Source organism: Mytilus californianus, unplaced genomic scaffold (genome assembly GCF_021869535.1).
Source record: "Mytilus californianus isolate M0D057914Y unplaced genomic scaffold, xbMytCali1.0.p SCAF_17, whole genome shotgun sequence".
Taxonomy (NCBI): Eukaryota; Metazoa; Mollusca; class Bivalvia; order Mytilida; family Mytilidae; genus Mytilus; species Mytilus californianus.
The window spans coordinates 2,457,346-2,479,699 of NW_026262659.1; the positions used below are offsets into that span (position 1 = coordinate 2,457,346).

The following is a 22,354-nucleotide window of genomic DNA, read 5'->3' on the forward strand; positions in this document are numbered from 1 at the left end:
TTGTCCTTGGGTTCTGTATTATTGACGTATTCCAAACATCAAATTATTCTTAGGAAGAACATTTTGCTTGCAATATCTTCATTTCTTTGTACAAATGTACTTACAACAACCTCAGTGGTCTCGTGGCAGCGTGTTCGCTTCTAGTGTAAGAGGTCGCGGGTTGGATAACATTAGGCAAACAGTTGTAAGGAACTTTTATTTAACTCTTGCATGTCTTGTGGACTTAATATTCTATTTAAGTTCCTTCAAAATGGTAAGAAAACCCAAAATGAATAACATTACAAAATATGATAGAAATGTCAAATAAATATAGAAACTTAAATATCAGCCTTGCTTTATATAATTATGAGTGCTTGATTAAATAAAGCAAATGTAAATAAAATGATATCAAGCAAATAAATTAACAGCCTGAAATAAAAGAGAGGCGAAAGATAACAAAGGGACATTCAAACTCAGTCGAAACTGAACTGACAACAAAGAAAATGAAAGACTGAGCAGCACGAACTAATTTAGTAACGAAAGGGAAATAATCCATACCTATTACATTTATTTATTTTTCTGAATAGTGTGTCTTAATTCAAGAACTGAAATACATCTGCTGAAATGCACACAAGCTGAGAAATAGATTGGTCGAAACCACCAGAAAATTCATGTGTCTGGACTACTGCAATGCATAGGTACGTCTTTCAGAATCGATTTATGGAGAGAAATGATTATAATGGAACATGAGATATTCCATGTGAAGTATGAAAATTCATAAAAGAGTAAACAAAATAACCCATAATTAGAAATAAGAAGATGTTATACTTTATTTCAAAATTTTGTTTTGGGTCAGTTGCCACAAACTCTGAGGAGATGTCTTTAGTTTATCTGGGTTTATGTAAAAACAATATTCAAAAGCTCAGTAACTTGGGAGTAGAGTTGGTCGATTGATCTTAAAGAGAGGCGAAAGATACCGTAGAGATATGCAAACTCATAAGTCGAAAACAAATTACAATGCCATGTCAAAAAATGAAAAACAGCATACAAAAAAACACAATATAGAAAATGAAGTCAGGACCCTTGTCAGTAGTAGTGATATCATATATCTTAATGGTTCTCATATTATATAGAAAATTGGGTGTTACTTACAGATCTTTGATTGTATTTGTTAAATTTATTCACAACTTTTACATAGACTTGGGATGATTTAGAACTTAACATATTGTATGGACACCATTTTTGTTGTTTTATTTTATTATTTCTGTTATTGGGATGCTGGATCATTTGTGTATATCTCAAATCTTTTTATTCCTTTTTAGGTCAGTTTAATTGCAATTCAACATTGATAAGATGATATGACTTCATAACAATGTTAATTTTGATGCACTTAAAAAAATAAATATGACCACCGTTTTGTCAAATATCTAAAAACATGCAGTTGTCTTCAGACTCGGTTAAAGGTGATTTTCCTTTTCTTTTCATTTATTACATATTTAAAGCCATTTAAGTATTTTCTATCTTGGGTTTTAATTTAATATATGGCGGGAAGAATTATGGAAAAATTATTTTCTTTAAAGCAGACACATCACTAATTGTTATCAAGATTTTGTCGTGTAGCTCATTCTTTGTTTACCTTTATTCACAAATTTGCTAATACATATGATTTACAGATTTATTTCATGTTTCATAGCCAATATCATTTTCTGCCAAAGAATCAAAGGAATTTCTATGATGATGTCTTGTTTCATATTCATGAGTATTTAAATTTTCGATTACTGGTTGATAAGGATTCAAATATTCCTCACTTTTGTGTGAAGTATTACTGCCACTTTCGGAAAATCTTTCTCTTTGTTCATACATCACATTAATAACATTTGTGTCATTATATTCACGGACAACTGGTTGATTCGGTTCAATGTAACCGTCATCACGGACTACCGGCTGGTGTGGTTCAAGATAACCATCTTCCAGGTCAACTATATTGTCAGATTCTGAAGAGGACTTTGAAATTCTGTTGACATTTCTCAATACCATGGGAGTATTACGCATGTTATCCTCGTCAACTCTGTCATAGTAATGTTCATCTTGTTGGTTTCGATTGTCACTATGGTTACCAACATTATACATCATACAACGATCTTTAATGCTCTCTTTATAACACAGGCACATTGTACAAATGGTAACCACAATGACAAACGATCCACCACCAACAGTATATATGATCATTTCTCGCGGTAGTATACCTAAAATATATATAAAACTTGACAATAAGAACAGCTACAAAAAGACAACCAAATCAGTAACTTATTGTACATATCAAACATTAGACATGAATTTCAAACCTAAGGATCTCACACTTCGTATGTTATTTTTGTATATTAACAAGAGACAGAAAAAACAATGAGACAGACATAAAACATTTTCCAGTTGATTAACGTAATAATCCATTATAGTTATAATTAATAATTAATCAGAATAATGGCCTTTGCATTATATTAACTGAGCCTGAGAATATGTACCAGTAATATAAATTTTGTATTCAGTGGCTAATTGTTGGAACCCACTTGGTGGTCTCGTGGTAGCGTGCTTGCCTTGCGTGTGTGTGGTCATAGGTTTGACCCCGATCCGGATCGATCTAAAGACTCTTAAATTGGTATTTGTTTCTTCTCCGCTATCCATACGACACTACGGAGTAGAGAAGAGACTTGTTGGAGTTAGAATAATGATTCTGGGTAAGGTGTCATGTCTTCCTGAGATATGTTACCTGTGAACTAGCAAGCTCAGCATGTTGGTCTAGTCCAAAGCAAGGTTCAAATTGATATCACATTAACATGTTCTCGTCCTGAATTTGCATACAATTTACTGTAGTGTAATTGCCCTGTAGTTCTAGGGGGTTTCCCCAGCCTGTCACGAGGGTACTGGTACAGCACCGAGGGACCCGAAGGGACACATGACACAAGGGTCACAGTTGGGTACTTCCAGACTCTACTTCGAGGGCAACTCTCTTTTACTGCGGAACGAGCAAGGCAAGGCGCCTGATATCTGGGACCTGACGAGGTTAGCTGGGACTGACACCTAGTAGGAAGGTAAGGGCACTCTTACACTAAGCATAGCTTGTATTTTCCGCTTGGGTAACCGTAGAGCCCAGCGAGACAGGCCAAATAACACTTTACTGGTAGTTGCGGGTGGTTTTAAATTTTGGTCCTGCAGGGGCTTGGACGCCATTTTGGGCATCACTCCAAAATTTTGAGTGCCTTCGGTCAACCCTGAGAATTGGTATTTCGTCCTAGAGAGTCATACCAGGTCCCGTGTTGTACTTTCTGGGTGAAAGTAGGGAAAATTACATCGTAATTGAATAGTTTTTGGGCCCGGGAAAACTTTTTGAAAGTTGTATAGTTTGATAGCGAGGTCACGCGAGGTTTTTGCCGCGAGATTTGGGCGTCATCTTAAATTCCTAATTACGGATGTAAACAAACACAGTGTTTTTGTGCATATTGTATAACGGTGTATACATTTTTATACTGACTTTTTTATTTTGAATAAAGATTTATTGTTGCTTTAATTACATTGAATATTAATTATTGCTTTGTAATTTATATTGAAATAAAGTAAAATAAATTAAATATTATAAGTCATTATGGAGAGAGGAAGAGGGTACACTATAAAGATAAACACCTGTCCTGAGGTGGTACTGAAGTGTATGCCTGGCATAGGGAATGCCATAGGAAACAGGATAATGAATATCAGGAACAAGGGGATCCACATTGATAGGGAGGTGTTAGAGCAAATCCCCTATCTGAGAGTAACTGAGGGTCTCCTTGGAATGATTGATTTTGAATCTAGCCCAACCAGGGAGAATGCTGGTGCAGGGCACCCCAGTATTCCAGTAGTAGACAAGAACAGGCAGTCGACGCCTATTTTTAGCCCGTTATGTGTGGAGACACATGAGGATAGAGACGCGCCTTTGCGCAGAGAATGTTCTGACCCACCATCGGTATGTCAGAGGCATATGGCGATTCACCATATTTTAGGCCTATTCCTGCTCATCAACATGAGGAGAACAAGCAAAAGATTGCAGAGATGTGCAATTTTGGTAATAAGGTCAGTAATTGGATTGAAGAACACCATGCTAAGAGGGACACCACACACACAGGTTCCTATAAGGTCAAACCACACCTGAAATCGATTGAATTGCCTGATTTAAGACAAACAATCTCACCTATTGCAATGCAATCAGTCCTTGAGTCAGAAAAAGAGAAGGTGTCCGGGGAAATAGAAAGTTTACTTGGTGACCTGGGACATCTCAGTGATGTGTCGGATAGGGATAGTCTGATACATTCCCCTCGGACCAATATGGTTGTTCAACACCAACAAGAACAACAACATTTTGCTGACAGCCTACAGCGACAACAAGTTCTAGACCTGAGTACACATAGCCATGATATCAGGCTAGTTGAGAATCAACAAGTACTTCCTGTGGCTAATTTTCAACAAATAGACCAACAGGGTATCAACAGACCTCAACCAGTCAACAAAAGCCATCAACAAGATATATTACCTGTGACGACTGATGAAATGCCAAGTAACCATGTTCTCCACTTTCCACCAAGTGTTCAACATGACAACATCTACTGTCAACAAGATCAACAGGTAGCCAGCCACCTTCAACAGGCTTCACCGGCATATCACAGGTCGTCAACAAGTGAAAATCCTGTAAAACAACATAGGGATATATACAAACCTGACACGCCAACAGTTGAACGTGTTCAACCATTCCCACCGCCTATTCAACATGATGACTACCACCGTCAACCAGAATTCAACAAGCATGTACATCAGACATCTGGTATTCACAGCCCTCCACCAATTTCCAACAAATTGGGGGAACATCAACAACCAATTCACCATGTAAGTCAACAACACGACTTCAACAAGTATCAACCGGAAAGGTTACCTTCTGATCATGTTCACTTCTCACCGAGTGCTCAGCATACAGAATCATACCTCCAACAAGGTTACAACCGTCATCAACAGGATATTTCATCCAATCATTTTCAATCAAGTACACAGGGAAAATGTCCAACAGCCTTACCTTCAACTAATCAATACCAACTTAGTATTAACAACATACAAAGCGGTGTCAACAGGGTTCAACAACCAACGGTACAATCTCAGACTTATGTACCGAGTCATCAACATGTACCCCAACATCAGATTGGTTCCACCAACCAACAGCCAAGAGTCAACAAGGTTCAACAACCGATGTTGCCAATTCAAAAAGGTGTGCAATTGCAACAACAGGTACAAGGCCTACACCAACGGCTAGCCCAGCTTCAACTAGGGGTCAACAACTATGCACAACCTATACAACAACAAAATCCATCTGCTGCGCCGGTTTCCTTTCCTCAACAGCAGCCGAATCAACAACAACCCGTTTATCAACAACCAGGGTACCAACCACCAAGTTTTGTACCAAGGACCCAACCACCTATAATGATTGGTCATCCAACTTCTATGTTTCAACCTCCTAGGGTGGACCAACACCACAAGGACCAACACAGTCCTTTCACCAGCAAAACATGTGTAATGTAACGTACCCAGCCATGGGTCAGTCTACCTTTTCAAGGCCTGCAGATGCAAGTAACTATCAGCCAGAGTCACACACATCACCTATGCAACAGCAGCAACCTTAATCATCAGGAGCACCACCAGCACATAACAACCAACCGTCGGCAAGACGAAAGGAGTACGATAGTGATTATCAGGAGAGACAGCGTAGGCGTGATCCAGGTCGTTATTATACAGCTGATTCGGACACGTCTGATGCTTCACCATACCACCAGACCAGGAATAAACGTAGGTCAGAACCTGCTTACCTCAGTGATCATTCACACAGAGACTTCTCACCTATAAGAAGTGCAAGGACCTCTCCAGCACATAGTAGACATAGTTCGAGGAGAAGCCTTACTGCTAGAGAGTCGCAATCAGAATCTGAGACAGACAGTCGACATTCGAGGAGTCAGTCAAAGAAAACCAAAAAGATTGAGAAAAGACAATTTCTGTCCTCAATTCCTAAAACGCACCGTTATAGTGGGAAAGGCAACTGGAAAGCCTTTTATACCATGTTTTCTGGTTATGCAAAAATTGCCGAGTGGACAGATGAACAAAAAAGGGAACAGCTCTGCTGGTGTCTAGATGATGCAGCCAGTGAGTATTACACCTTACTACTGGAAAACAACAAAACAGCTAGTTTTACTAATATCATATCTAATATGAATAAGAGATTTGGTCATCAAGAACTGCCAGAAACCTCACAGGTTCAGTTCCAGACAAGTGCCCAAGGAGAAAAGGAGACCTTGGAGGAGTGGTCGGAAAGAGTGTTGACTCTCGCCACTAGAGCCTATAGCAGGTATAGTGAACAACTGATGACTGAACAGGCAATCATGAGATTTTGCCAGGGTTGCAATGATACGGTTGCTGGAACAAAAGCCTGTATCTCTAAACCTAAGTCTATGGATGCAACCTTGGACATGATAAGATGGTGTCAACACACCAGGAAGGCAGTCAGTGCCATTCAAAAACCTGGTAAACCAGCAAATGAGTCTAGTTCAGAGAAGCCAGGTAACTCACCAGTAGTTCTTGGTGTAGGTAGCACCAAGTCCAGTATGGACAATCGTCTCTCCCGCATAGAGGAATATATAGAGAAAATGATGTCAACAGTAACCAGTTTGGTTCAAGAACAATCAGCCACACAAGGAACCAGTACCATCTCTAGGTTACTTAACCAAGACAACAGATCTTCCAATTATTCGCCTAGACGTAATTATGGCCGAGGTCGTGGGCGGAGGAATAATTCGGGTGACAGGAGATATACCAGACGTGGTTATTATAATAATGAATGCTTTAATTGTCACAAGCAAGGTCATTATGTCAAAGACTTCCAGACCTATATGTACAAGATACTGGAAGTCGACAGTCAGTACAGAAAGAGCCAACATCTCAACAAGTATCTTTTAATGAGAACAAAGATGATTTTTATGAATCTGAAGGAGTAGTATCAGGAGTCAGTACAGTTAGATCACTAGGAGCAGCCAAACTCTTCAGAGTTGAAGTAGATATAGCTGAAAAGAAAGTACTTGCTCTTGTTGACTCTATCTGAAGTAACTATTCTAAAGGACACAATTTTTGACACTTTGGAGCCTAATCCCTATGTTATCAAGGAGACCACCATGTATGGTGCTGGTACCAACATGACAATGCCATGCACGCTCACTAGTCCTATCAAGTTCAAAATTGGACATATGCAGTTCAATCAACAACTGTATGTAGCTCCAGTTTCATGTGATATGATACTTGGATGTGACTTTATCATACAAAACAAATGTATCATGAATATTGGAGAATTACTTATCACTGTACAGAACAGGAACATGCCATTATTTCTAAGGGATAATAATACAGTTCATGAACCGATTGTCAACGTTGTTCATGGACTGAACACTGCAGATTCATCATCTGATGAGAAAACCAGTACATAAGGGTCAACACAAAGGGCTGATTTTCATTTTGAAACAGTCATTCCTCAAGAGTCTAACCTAGGCATGATGGCCTCGACATCTACACAGGAATCTGACGAAAGAGGAATACAGGATAAGCCTGATCAATGTAGAGACAGTAGAGATCAGTGCTGTATTAACAAGGTAGAATCGAGAGAAAACCTTGGGTTTTATACTTGTCCCAAAAGTGGGGAAAGGGAGAAGACTTGTGTTCAAAGTCTTACAGACCGTAGATATCCTGTAAAGAACTGCCCAGTAGTGGTAGATAGAAGAGACGTAAAAAAACATTGTTTTGAAGAACATCTTTCTGAAATCTTTCAGACATATCATTCCAAAAGACTCATGGAGGACAGTAGATTTCACCAACATAGAGCTTATGTGGTTATGCTCATAGCAAAATGGTTAACTGGGCAGGAAACAGTGACTGCCAAAGATTTGGTTAATTTCCTGAATGATAAGTCTTTTGTGCCACGTTCTACGCATGTTACAGGGATACAGATGCAAATTCATCGTACAGTGTGTAAAGAGATGGGGTGGACAGATTATTTCAGATATAGTTTGAGACCAGTAAACAGCCCTGCTTGTTTACTCAACTGGAGAGTCCTAACTTCACTTCTTAACTTTTTAACCCCTGAACAACAAAATATGGTAGCCGAGGGATTTAACTACAATCCTGGAAATCCTCCAGATCCTGAGGAACTTGCTGAGATGAATGCCAGTTTCTGGCCAGCGTTTGTTAATAAAACTCAAGTTGAGTCAGCAATCCTTCAAAAAGAAGGGGAGGAAGACAATGTTCAGTCTGAACAAGAAGAACGTACCATAGTAATGGACAAAATAGAAGAAATTCACTATGAGAGTGAAAGTTCGAACACTGACACATCTAGCAAAAAGAGGAAATTGCAGTCCAATATTGCTGACAATGACACAGATGCACACTATACTCCGGAGAATGAAACCGCAATTCTCCTGGGACGCCAAGTTTCACAACTAGTTAAATCCCAGGTAGAGCCTTCTTCTTCGCAGCTCAAGCCAATCCAGAGCCCTCAAGTTCCAATACTTGTAGTTATACAGTATGAAGGTTTGCAGTGTATCGCAAGGGTTAGTTCTATGGCAGAACTGTACAATGTGGTTACAGAACGGTTCCCTGAAAGTGGGAATGTGTCACTGATCTGTGAAGGAACAGTCTTAGATGATAGTGTATGCTTTGACCTGTTAGGTCACCGTCCTCACATTGAGGTGAGGCGCCTTCAGTAATAAAATTGTCAAAACAGAACAGTTTTCCCAGCTTGGGATTTACCACCATTGGTATTGTGTTGAGTGTGAACCATTATTGTATTTTATGTGATTTTTATTAATTATTTACTTCACACTCTCACATGTAAAGTGTACAAATATGTTAAATAGTTGCAACCGATATTAAGAGCGGTGTCATGATCCTGATATTATATAAATTGTAGTTATACTAACTATTACAGTAGTAAAATAGTTAAATGTATCCTTATATATAGGTACTATATAGGTGGGATTTTAAACAAGAGTCAAATTATTTATGGTCATGTACATCCTTCCCGGTTGTAAATTATGTATTAGGGTATACATCAGACTCGGACTTCTCTTGAACTGAATTTTAATGTGCGTATTGTTATGCGTTTACTTTTCTACATTGGCTAGAGGTATAGGGGGAGGGTTGAGATCTCATAAACATGTTTAACCCCGCCGCATTTTTGCGCCTGTCCCAAGTCAGGAGCCTCTAGCCTTTGTTAGTCTTGTATTATTTTTAATTTTAGTTTCTTGTGTACAATTTGGAGTTTAGTATGGCGTTCATTATCACTGAACTAGTATATATATTTGTTTAGGGGCCAGCTGAAGGACGCCTCCGGGTGCGGGAATTTCTCGCTGCATTGAAGACCTGTTAGTGACCTTCTGCTGTTGTCTGTTCTATGGTCGGGTTGTTGTCTCTTTGACACATTCCCCATTTCCATTCTCAATTTTATTTTATTAGTTAGTTGCATTTGGAAATTCAGGGCGGTATTAATGAACTTGTCATTTAGACATTGTGATTGTTTTATATTGTACATTTATATTGTGAAGTATCATGTTTCCGTCAGTTCAGGTCTGAACAGTTGATACATATACATGCATGTGAACATTACACAGGAGTCAGGGATTTGAGACGTGTTGAGCACGCCGTTTATTGTCTTGTAGTGAGATGTTTCCAGGACTTGATAAGTTGGAATAGCATATGGCTATGGTCGACATGGAGTTCGGCTGTTATTTGTCCTGAAGAACCTGGTTAGGTTAGCACCCTGTGGCAACTCTGGTGTGTAAATTGTTGGGAGTTTGGATACTCTATAGCTAGATAGCTGTTCAGTCCTGAATTTTTATTTGTATGTTTAAGTTTACAGGGGTAATAATTTTTTTTTCTTAGGGAAAGATTAAGTTTGTCCAATTTTCCCTTTATCCAGGATTTAGGGGGGTAGATATTTTAGATACCCTGTGTCATGGTTGAGTTAGAAAAAGACGCTGCCAGTCTTCCCCTGGGGAGTTTTTGTGATAATACAGTCGTTTTTGTCGGAACTAAAGTTCCTCCTTTTTAAGATGGAGGGGGGTGTAGTGTAATTGCCCTGTAGTTCTAGGGGGTTTCCCCAGCCTGTCACGAGGGTACTGGTACAGCACCGAAGGATCCGAAGGGACACATGACACAAGGGTAACAGTTGGGTACTTCCAGACTCTACTTCGAGGGCATCTCTCTCTGACCGCGGAACGAACAAGGCAAGGCGCCTGATATCTGGGACCTGACGAGGTTAGCTGGGACTGACACCTAGTAGGAAGGTAAGGGCACTCTAACACTAAGCATAGCTTGTATTTTCCCCTTGGGTAACCGTAGAGCCCAGCGAGACAGGCCAAATAACACTTCATTGCCATTGGAAGTTACACATCGATCCAACATCAGCATATCGTTAGTCTCTCTTTCACACGAACTTCCTATAGCTACATCTCTTTATGTAAACTTATATGACTTGTAATTTTCATGTCTTTTTTTGTCTAATGTGCACCAGAGACTCTTTGTGTAAGTCTTTTTATAGAGTTTTATGATTTTTGTCGAGCCTGCGACTTTTGTCGCAAAAGCGAGACATAGCGATCCTACATTCCGTCGGCGTCGTCGTCGTCGTCGTAGTCGTAGGCGGCGTCCACAAATATTCACTCTGTGGTTAAAGTTTTTGAAATTTTAATAACTTTCTTAAACTATCCTGCATTTCAACCAAACTTGGACAGAAGCTTGTTTATGATCATAAGATAGTATCCAGAAGTAAATTTTGTAAAAACAAAAATCCTGTTTATCCGTATTTTACTCATAAATGGACTTAGTTTTTCTGCCAGTTAACATTACATTCACTCTGTGGTGAAAGTTTTTCAAATTTTGATAACTTTCTTAAACTATTCTAGATTTGTACCAAACTTGGACAGAAGCTGGTTTATAATCAAAAGATAGTATTCAGAAGAAAATTTGGTAAAAAAAAACCCTGTTTGTCCGTTTTTTACTCACACATGGACTTAGTTTTTCTGCCAGTTAACATAACATTCACTCTGTGGTTAAAGTTTTTCAAATTTTAACAACTTTCTTAAACTATCCTGGATTTGTACCACACTTGGACAGAAGCTTGTTTGTGATCATAAGATAGTATTCAAAAGTAAATTTTGTTAAAAAAAAATCCTGTTTATCCGTATTTTACTTATAAATGGACTTAGTTTTTCTGCCAGTTAACATTACATTCACTCTGTGGTTAAAGCTTTCAAAATTTTAATAACTTTCTTAAACTATCCTGGATTTGTACCAAACTTGGACAGAAGCTTGTTTATGATCAAAAGCTAGTATCTAGAAGGAAGTTTTTCCGTATATTACTTATAAATGGACTTATTTTTATTCCAGTTAACATTACGTACGGTCTGCAGTTAAAGTTTTTAAAACATTTATTAGATTCATAAACCTTCTTGGATTTTTACCAAACTTGAACAGAACTTCTTACAATCAAAAGACAGTATCTAGAGGAAAATTTTTAATATTTTTTCCCCATTTTTGTTGAGCCTGCGACTAACAGCAAAAGTAGGCGAGACACTGGGTTCCGCGGAACCCTTACGAATTTTTTAACATGTACTGAACATGTCTGTTTGAACAAGAGCTTATGTAGACTTTTTTTTCTATGTACTGACTTCATAAATAAACTGAATGTTCAACACTGCTGACTAACAGAGACATATATAACTGCACTGCTTAGAATTAAAACACACAGAACAGTAAATATTAGGTATGTCAACGAGTACTCGAGTACCCGAGTATCGCTCGGTAGTACCGAGTATCGAATCGTTTTCCTGTTAGAATGTTGTTGTCTTCTTAAAGAAAAATGTTTTTGTTAAGATCGCATCCCGGGAAATTGAATATTAATCAAAATTAAAATACGTTTCGAATGTTTGCGTGTAATTGTCATTTAAAATTCCCTAGAACAGATGTAAGTTATGAACAAGAGCACATTTTCAGTGCTTACACTTTTAGCTAATCTGTATTATTCATTCCACCACCGCTGTGCCGTCAGAGCATACATTTTAATCAGCAGAACTGTTATATGCGTAACAAAGTCGAGAAGTCCCAGAAAATATTGAAAAGATAATATTTCTAAATAAGAACAAATTCGTTCCACACTATGTCAACTCTCCGAGAATAGTTAAAGGCATCAGTAAGTTCTAATTATCACCCCTTTGTTGATCATTAAATATGTTTCTTTACGATTCCCAAATACTGTTGTTTGAGAAGTCATTTTATATAGATGTTTATTAATTAATTGATTAGATTATTGCCAGTTTGCATAATTAGTACATGTAGTAAATGAGCTATTAATTATGGTATAAAATTCCTGGGACTATTATCTTAACCTAGGTAATAATGTTGAATGTTTTGCGTCCATGAGACAACGTTAAATTGGTATAATTTTGTGTTTTCATTTTTGAAGATGATTTTCCGAGCGAGTACTCGAGTATCGCTCGGTAAATCCAACGAGTACTCGATTAGTAAATCCTCACCGAGTTGACATCCCTAGTAAATATCAAATGTCTATTGAACCTACTGCTTTGATCAACCTTACAGAGAATGAATACCTCCATTAAAACTGCCTTTGCTCCCCACTTGTGATGTGTTATTCTGGATAGACAAATAAACTTTTGTACTATAACTGTCAACAGTGACTCCTGGAAAATAATAACCTAACATGTATATGTGCATGATAGTAAACATATTAATACAATAATTCAATGTCTAGATTTTAATATCTATGGAGGATTGTGATTTTGAGTACTATCATTCAGCGAGAACTTTTCTTGAATTCATTATTTAAAGCAATTAAATGTATTTGGTGAAAGAAGCGCCAACAATAGTTCACCACACTTCAAGATATAATCTAAACGTCATGCTCATATGGAAAAAAACATGCCATATAGATTTATTTACCAAATCTTCTAACTCTCAATTAAATTACAAATTCTTCCGAGCCTACCCTATCCGCAACATTTACTGTTTTCAGTGTTCAATGTGAGAGGTAAGAACTTATTAAAAAAAAAGTAAAAAGGCTTCATTTGATACTTGCATCAGGATTGTTTTGAGAATTTCACCATAGTACCATTTTGTAGAGTTTTTATTGCTAATCACTAATATAATATATTATATGTTTGCAGTGTCTGTTCATCCTTTATACCTTACAAGATTAAAGCCAAAAATCCCTCATTTTAAAGAAATAATTCCCACAAGGAGCCAAGTTTCAGTCATTATTGATATTTTTGTAGATCTTAAATTGCTGACTGATTTTGCCGATTAATTTATAGTTTTTTTCTATCTATTATAATATTCAAGTTCAAGAAAAAGATCCATTACCGACCACAATCGTCATGTAACTCTTAACTTAAACTACATAATTCATGCATGTGCACATAGAGAATAGTCAGATCTTTACATTCTGAGCAATTATCTCTCGTCAGATGTTTTGTATCTATCATGGTTTCCAAGACCTTTAAAAATGACCTGCAATTACCCTTATGTTTTGTTTTAAGCCATAGAGGTCATGTTAGTTGATGATATGGACCCAGATCAGCATTATCCTTTGTGGCAATCGGATCCATATTTTACTTTCGAATTGCATTAAACAATGTGTAATTGCTCCTCGGGATTTAATTTGGATCCCTCTGCAGATTTCGGATAGGGATACCCGGTGTGCATTAGATATCTGATGGTTATGTCTATGTGTTGTTGTCTCACTGACGTATACCACCTGTCCTCTGTCATTCATATTCAAGTTTTACACAAAATAGCAGTGTGTCTGATTCTTTCACCTTCCGCTTGCGTTGTTGTCGCAGTACTGTTTACACATCCCACCACACGATCACATCTGAAAAAATAAATTTGAAAATAACAATAGTTAATAGCTGAGCTGAAGAGTTTGTCATACCCATAAACAACCACGTATTTGCTAAAACGGGTAAATGCTATATTTTTTTACTTGCACGTGTTCCTATATGAGTATAGAAAGGACAGTCTTTAACATATTCAAACTTAGGTTATGACAATTAACATACCGTTTGATTTAATGTTGAATTTCTGAAGAGAACGTTTTTGAAGCATGGTGAGCATTATCGCCATATCCCTTCTTTTTCCATACCATTACAAATTATTTCTACATGGTTACACTAAGTTTAGAAATGTAATTATGATTAAAACGCGTGTTTTGATAGATAAAGACGCTAAAAAATGCATTAAAAGAGGGACGAAAGATACCAGAGGGACAGTCAAACTCATAGATCGAAAACAAACTGACAACGCAATGGCCAAAAATAAAAAGACAAACAGACAAATAATAGTACAGATGACACAACATAGAAAACTTAAGACTAAGCAACACGAACCCCACCAAAACCTGGGGGTGATCTCAGGTGCTCCGGAAGGGTAAGCAGATCCTGCTTCACATGTGGCACCCGTCGTGTTGCTTATGTTATTACAAATCCGGTAAATAGTCTAATTCGGTAGGTCACATTCGTGAAATGGGAAGGGCATTAGATTATTGCCTCTCATACTTAGATTTTATTCCTTGTCTGGGTTTGGCTATTATTTTGGTTCCTTTTGATTTTATTAGCTCTTCAATTGTTCTATTGTTTTATTTTAAATATTTTGACGTCGAGCGTCACCGAAGAGACATTAATTGTCATATTGCGCATCTAGTGCAGTTAATTTGGTACTGTTAATGTTAGTATGAACACCTACTCTATAAAATAACTCTTCATTTCAATGACTTTCCAGTCTAAGGTTTAAAAGAGGTATAGCGATAATTTTCACTAAATTTATTCGTACCAGTCCCATTTTTAAAAATCGTTTCAATTCTACTTAAATTCATGGAAAAAAAGCTCTATGTTTGTACTTCGAGACTACAACAATATTTTTTCTAATTACACAGATCATAGAATTATACACGCTTGGATAGAGAACTTTTCATTAAAAGTAATTAAAAGTTTGAAGTATAGTGTATAGTAAAGTTTAGTTGCACTTTTCCAGAGTTAAATGGACATGTATAAAATTTGATAGAACATGTACAAATTTCATACATGTCCAATTAACTCTTGACAAGTGCAACTAAACTATACTATACACTATACTTAAAACTTTAAATTACTTTTAATGAAAAGTTCTCTATAACAAAAAGCTGTAAACTGCAATTTTGCAGATGTTGGTAAATATTGATTATTTATACAAAATATGTCCACGGAGTACTTCCTTTACCAAAACAAAGTTATGTTGGAACTAAAGCTTCACATTCTGTCTTTCGAATACCCATTAATACCGATTGTTTAGCGAAATCCATCGATGAATATTTGAAATATATCATATGGACTCTTCAATATTCAACTTTGACATATTTTAGATTTTGATCATATGGGTGAATTAAATAATCTCTTTCCTTAAGCTTTAATGTTAACAATTGTTCAACCTGGCGGGAACTCAATTGTGATTCCGCTAACACGACAATATTTACAGTACGGTTACAATAAGATATCAGTTCAATTCTATAACCTATTTTGTTTTACTTAAAGTTAATCATATTCGTATTTTGTCTTTCCATATTGCTTTTATGGGGCGTTGTAGCTCTCCGTACGGCATTGTCCGATGCAGGTAGTGCCTTATTTAACAGGAATATTGAGCGACTAAATGATATTTCACTATTACAGCACATTTTACGATTTACATACATAAACGAAAATTTGACCATACATAAACTAAAACATGATACATATTTTAGTAAGCATAATACGTGTATTCATAAAACAGTTCATCTTAAAGAAAAAGAACTAGTCAGAAAAAAATCGTCAAACGTGTTTACATGTTGACAAAAGCAAAGTCAATTAAGAAAATAGTTTTATAAACAAACCTTTGAATAGAGGTACAGTCAATTAAACAGATTCCTCTGCATTTTCTCCCCCATGTTCCAGGTGAGCAAGGTTTGCAAGGTAAATCGTCTACAGCCTTGTATCCAACATCACATTCTAGTTACGGATAAAGTATAATATAAAAAAAAACAGACTTAAAAAGATATGGTTGATTAACAAAGAGGTCATATAGAACTAAGTACAGATTTTTGCTAAAATTTCACATTATATATTATGTCGTATAGTTCAATTCTTCACAGTGGGGGGCGCTTAAAATGATCAATTGGTGACACTACAAAAGTCAAAAAGTCTGAAAAGACCAGTTATTGGCTGAATTTGCATGAATTTTTACTCGACATTCTTAATTTGTCTAAATAATTTTTAAAAATTCTTGACATAGTATGAATTTGTCTAAGAAGGTTCTTGATTTTTCTTGACAAGTGTCTTGACAGTATGAACATTGTCTTAAAATTTCTCGACACTTCCTGTATCATCTGATAAGAGTCTGGATTAGTCTCGACCAATTCTTGACTGTCTTAAATTTGTCTCGATCTGTCTTGACATATTCTTGACATTCTTAATAATGTCTGAATATGTCTCGACATATTCTTGACATTCTAGATAATGTCTGAATATGTCTCGACACATTCTTGACAGTCTTAAATATGTCTTGACACTATCTCAACAGTATAAATTTTGCCTGAAATATGAACAGACTTATTCTGCACTGTTTATGACATTCTATTGCTGTTATTTACTCCTTTTTATTATGGCTAAACTAAACTTTGAAGAATCAAGGATCAATTTGGTATAGTAAGATACCCTTTTGGTGCAACTAAGTTGGAATACCCTGAATAATTCCCCATGTAGTTTAATTTTGATTTATTTTTATTAAACATTTAATTAATTGTTTTCACTTGGAATATAAGTCAAAGTTACTAACAAACAGCATTTAGATTTTTGCAGTTCGCAAAACTGCCAGTCAAATTTGCTTTACTAAAATAGGTGTCTTATAGGCAGTTTTAAAATGTGACCATGTCTCTTTTGGACCCCACAATTCATCTTTTGGGTTTATGTGGATAAAAAAGGAGGGGGGGGGGGGAGGCTTTCGTTTAGGTCAAAGAATTTGTTCCCATCTTTATTCAAAAACCTTATTCATTTTTTAGAACAACCCAAAAACATTTTTTATTCAAATTTGAGTGTTGAATTTTATAATTTTTTATCAAAAATAAATATTTGTGATAACTCCTTCCTGAAAAGAAAAAAATGTTTAGATCTATATTATGCATGTCTGTTTGTGAACCATTTCATAAGACCGATGATTTCTATAGAAATCATTGATGGGACCCATTATAAATACATTTTTTTTATTATTCCTGGAGTAGATAATAATTTTCCTTTAATCTTTGGGAATTATTCAATTTGTTTTTATGTTAAAATAATTAACTTCATAATTTTGATGAAAAAAATCCCTTTTAATTCAATTTTTTTTCATCAAAATGATGATTTTCATTTTCATCTATCAACAAATTTTTTAAATTGTAGTGGCATGTTCGGTCAACTGATAAGTGGTATGGCTGATTACAGGTAAAGCAGTAATTTCTATTTGACAGTTGCGTGTACTCTTGGGTGTGGAATACCTTAATTTTATGGGGAATATCCTGTCCATGTGTAATACTTAATATATATATTCCAACAGATGACATTACACAAATTTTTCTTCTGTTAAATGAATGATTTGTATATCATCATAATTTGCTATTTATATAAACCACATTTTGGTATAATAATTATTTACCATATCAACATTGAATATTATGAATGTAGAATTAAATATGTCTACAGTATGATTGGTTTTAATCATTTAATTTATAAGATTTAGGAATCAAAATTTGTAATTATTTAAAAACCCACATTCAAATTGTTTTATATCAACACACCCACATTTGAATTATTTTATACTTTAGATTTCATAGCCATATTGGCATTTGTAAAAATATTTATATACCCAAATTTTCAATTATTTTACATGCCCAACTTTTATTTTTGTTGTAAGAAGTGTAACTTGGAACAACAGTATATCATATAAAGAGAAATAAAGATTAAAGTTATATCATGAATATTGGTCATGATTTGTAAAACTCCTAACTGTCAAGTAAATTTAAGACACAATTCAAAATGTTCAGAATATGTCAATCCATACTGAGAAAAAATAAGAATGTCGAGAATATGTCGAGAAATATCAAGACAGTATTCAAATATCAAGAATTTGTCAAGAAATTTTAAGACCATATTCAGAATGTCGAGAATATGTCGAGTAAATTTCATACAAATTTAATATAAATGAGAATTTGTCAAGAAAAATTAAGACACGAGTCATACTTTTGGAGAATGTCGAGTAAAAGTTCATGCAAATCAAGACAAAAACTGGTCTTTTCAGACTTTTAGACTTTTGTAGTGTGAAGATCGGTATTTTTTATTCTTTTTCTTCTTCCATTACCTTGTCCATGATATTATTATAATCATCAATCAACATCATCAGCACCATTAATTCATTTCCTTAAGGCAATTAAGTTTATTCAAATTCCATAGTAGATATAAATACTTGCATGATTGAATATTGTCTCTTACCTGTGCAGATGCCATTCTTTTCTTCGTGATTGTTACAACAAAACCATTCCATTTTGCCATTTCTAATTATACACAAAGATAACACTCAATTACAAAATATAAAATGGTAAATTCTATGTGAGCGTTGTAGAAACATTAGTATATGAAAATGATATAATTTGAAACGTTTACGGGCGCCATCACGACTTGCTTGACAGAAATAATGAGTTTTTTTTTGAATAATGACGCACCAGGTCTTAAATTCTGCTTAAATGTTAAAGAAGTCACTGTTACAAAATGCCACCTTTGGGTAAAGTTTTGGTCTGATGCTCGCTCGAATAGCCATATTCACAATTTGATTACGAGTGTTATAAAACATTAAAACATAACGAAAAAACTCAAGTAACGACTTATAGACGATATATAGTATTCATAAGACTAATTTTTGAATATGCAACTGAGTTTTGGGATAATTAAGGGAAAGAATGTGCTTATAAACTGGAATGTTTGCCATAGGAAGCTGCTAGACTAGTTACTGGTTTAACTATATTTCCGCGAACCGAAAGTATGTGTGAAGAAGTTGACTGGGAAACTTAAGCTGACTAGAGGAGAAGACGAAAATTACAAATGTTTTATAATATTCAATATAAACAAGCTCCGGATTATCTATGCAATCTTGTTACTCTGTGTACAGAGCACAACTGTATATCCTTTGCGAAATGGCAATGCTATTATTGTTCCTTTTTGTATAAAAATCAGGAGATGTGGTATAATTGCCAATGAGATTACTATCCACCAAAATTCATATGAAGTGGATGTAAGCAAATATAGGCAACCGTATGGCCTTCAACAATGAAAAAATCCATACCGTATAGTTTATCAATAACTAAATCGGTTATCCAATAAACTATAAGACTATACAATAATAATGATTAGTCCCTTTGAAAAACACGTCCACTTGTATTTGTAGTATTTGTATTTTTATCCATCTGATGAGTTAAGCCTCTTTCATCTGATTTTTATAGTTCGTTCTTATGTTGTACTGTTACACCACTGTCCCATTCTGTATGTATGTGCCTGTCCCAAGTCAGGAGCCTGTAATTCAGTGGTTGTCGTTTGATTATGTGTTACATAAAATTGAGAATGGAAATGTGGAATGTGTCAAAGAGACAACAACCCGACCATAGAGCAGACAACAGCCGAAGGCCACCAATGGGTCTTCAATGCAGCGAGAAACTCCCGCACCCGGAGGTGTCCTTCAGCTGGCCCCTAAACAAATATGTATACTAGTTCAGTGATAATGGACGTCATACTAAACTCCAAATTATACACAAGAAACTAAAATTAAAAATGATACAAGACTAACAAAGGCCAGAGGCTCCTGACTTGGGACAGGCGCAAAAATGCGGCGGGGTTAAACATGTTTTTTGAGATCTCAACCCTCCCCCTATACCTCTAGCCAATGTAGAAAAACAAACGTACAACAGTACGCACAGTAAAACTATTTGTTTTTCGTTGATTTTTTGTACATAAATTAGGCCGTTAGTTTTCTCGTTTGAATTGTTTTACATTGTCATTTCGGGGCCTTTTATAGTTGACTGTACGGTGTGGGCTTTGCTCATTGTTGAAGGCCGTACGGTGACCTATAATTGTTAATTTCTGTGTCATTTGGTCTCTTGTGGAGAGTTGTCTCATTGGCAATCATACCACATCTTTTTTATATCTATCTCAAAATTTAAACTCCAATTAAAAGGCTAAATACTATAGATACATAAAGATGTACCTAAGCTCTATTTATATGGACCGAGGACATTCATACATTACGGATATGTTCCTCTAATCTTAGCCAAAATCTCGCCTTTTTTCAAGTTTTATTTTGACACACAGAATGCATCTTATCATCGAAATTTTACTTGCGATAAGAAGCACGGCGGGTGCCAATAGTTGAGCAGGAAATGCTTACCTTTCGGATCACCTGACTTCACAGACAGTTCGGGTTGTTCAATTTGGTTTTTATGTATGATGGTTTGTGGATTTGGTTTTCTGTTCGCCTAAATCTTTAACTGTCTGTTTTTCCTTGCCAGACGTCTTAATTGGTCCTTTCACCTCTTTTTAGAAAGTGCCCGAAACAATTTTATATTGCAATTTGTAGAAAAAGTTAAGAAAGAAGAAAATAATTAAAACAATTTGTTTTTTTTTATCTGGTTTGTTTGTTTACTATTTCTAGCAAAGAGTAGCATTGGAGTAAACAGGTGTGCACGATTACAGGCAATTGAACTTTTATCATGACGTTTGTTCAAACAGGGCCAATTTCTACACAGTTTCCCGTGCAGTATTAAAATTCACAGTATGATAGCTTCGTTAATGTACTTTTAGTTTCTAAAAACATTATGGCGTACACACTGGGTAAATTTTGAAAGAATAGTTTAAGTGATAAAGCATGATTTGATAGGAAGGACATCTCCAAACAACACAAAAATTAATATTTTTTTGTCTTTTAGATCCATTCATGTCGTTAAGGACTTTCTTCAATGTGCATTTTGCAGAATCATGTGAAATTTGTTGTAATGTCTAAACGGTCTTCAACAATAGTAACTAGGGCTGAATACAATTTCAATTTTATGGATGCGTGCAAAATTATTGTTAAATCTTTAATGTCCCACGACCCAAGAAAGTCATAAAAAATGACCCCAGACGTCAAGGAAACGTTAGACTAGACTCTTCATTGATCATATTCCATGAGGTTATTTTTTACAACTTTTGGGTTTCGACCCCATCATTGAAACAAATTCAGGTGAAATCGGTCCTACCTCTTTCATTTTCGTTTTAATTTGTCTGCTTGAATTAACAGAACACCACTAGTGTATGATATTTTCACGCATGAGTACTTTGTGTAACGATAATGCCAAGTTTGCTCATAGAAGGAATTAATAACTCAGAGACATCACATTATAACAACGGTATGTATCCCAAAATTGTCCAGGTATTGGGCATGCGATAATCTGACGATACAAAGGGGTCGTCATACTGGTGTTTTCACTTCAATATTAAGAAACATAAAGGCTGTTGACAATTCACTCAGATAAATGAATACAACGAATCAATCATAGTGCATTGTTATATTTTATGTACAATATTACATTCATGAATTGTAATACATTGTTCACCAAGAACACTGCAGGAGATGCTTATTCTGGTGTCTCTTCATTTGATCGTGTGATGCAATCTCTACTCAGTCTCATATTGGTTTGTACCTTGATATCTGATATCTGAACTGACAAGCGTGTATGGTGCATGCGTAGCAGGATATGCTTAATTTCCCGTATTCAGGACTGCTGTTCATGTGAATCATAATATTTCCCACATTAGCTGTTTGCACCTTGAAATATCTTTGTTTTTACATTCTTGTCTACGAAGTGCCGTTTTTGTAAATCATCTTTACCTTGTCCTGTGACATTGGTCACCGTTCACATGTAAACACATCCACCAAAATAAAATGAAAAATCTCATGCTTTGAAAACAGCCATTGCTATTATACAAGGAAATATTTATAGCATTGAAGTATCATTAAGTGCCGAATTGGTATTTGTTCTCATTTTTTATATTGTATCCGGAGGAAAGAAAACATCCTGTCTGCAGAATTCTACGTTAAAAATGACGCTATTTGTACAATGAAATTAAATGTTGCCTGGTAACGAAAATTCTTTAGAAAATGAGTTTTGATTTTTACAAATTTTAAATTCAATTTT

At 35.7% G+C, this 22,354-nt stretch overlaps 1 protein-coding gene across 1 annotated transcript; it reads right to left on the reverse strand.

Moving 5' to 3' along the window:
* Nucleotides 1-1,640: 1,640 nt before the first annotated feature.
* LOC127726234 (uncharacterized) lies at nucleotides 1,641-22,155 on the reverse strand. Its single transcript, XM_052233540.1, has 6 exons — nucleotides 22,048-22,155; nucleotides 18,627-18,688; nucleotides 15,998-16,112; nucleotides 13,914-13,969; nucleotides 12,690-12,779; nucleotides 1,641-2,225 (listed from the first exon to the last, which is right to left on the reverse strand). Exons 1-6 carry the CDS (start codon nucleotides 22,113-22,115, stop codon nucleotides 1,660-1,662), a joined length of 957 nt encoding a protein of 318 aa, XP_052089500.1. The 5' UTR covers nucleotides 22,116-22,155; the 3' UTR covers nucleotides 1,641-1,659.
* Nucleotides 22,156-22,354: the final 199 nt, after the last annotated feature.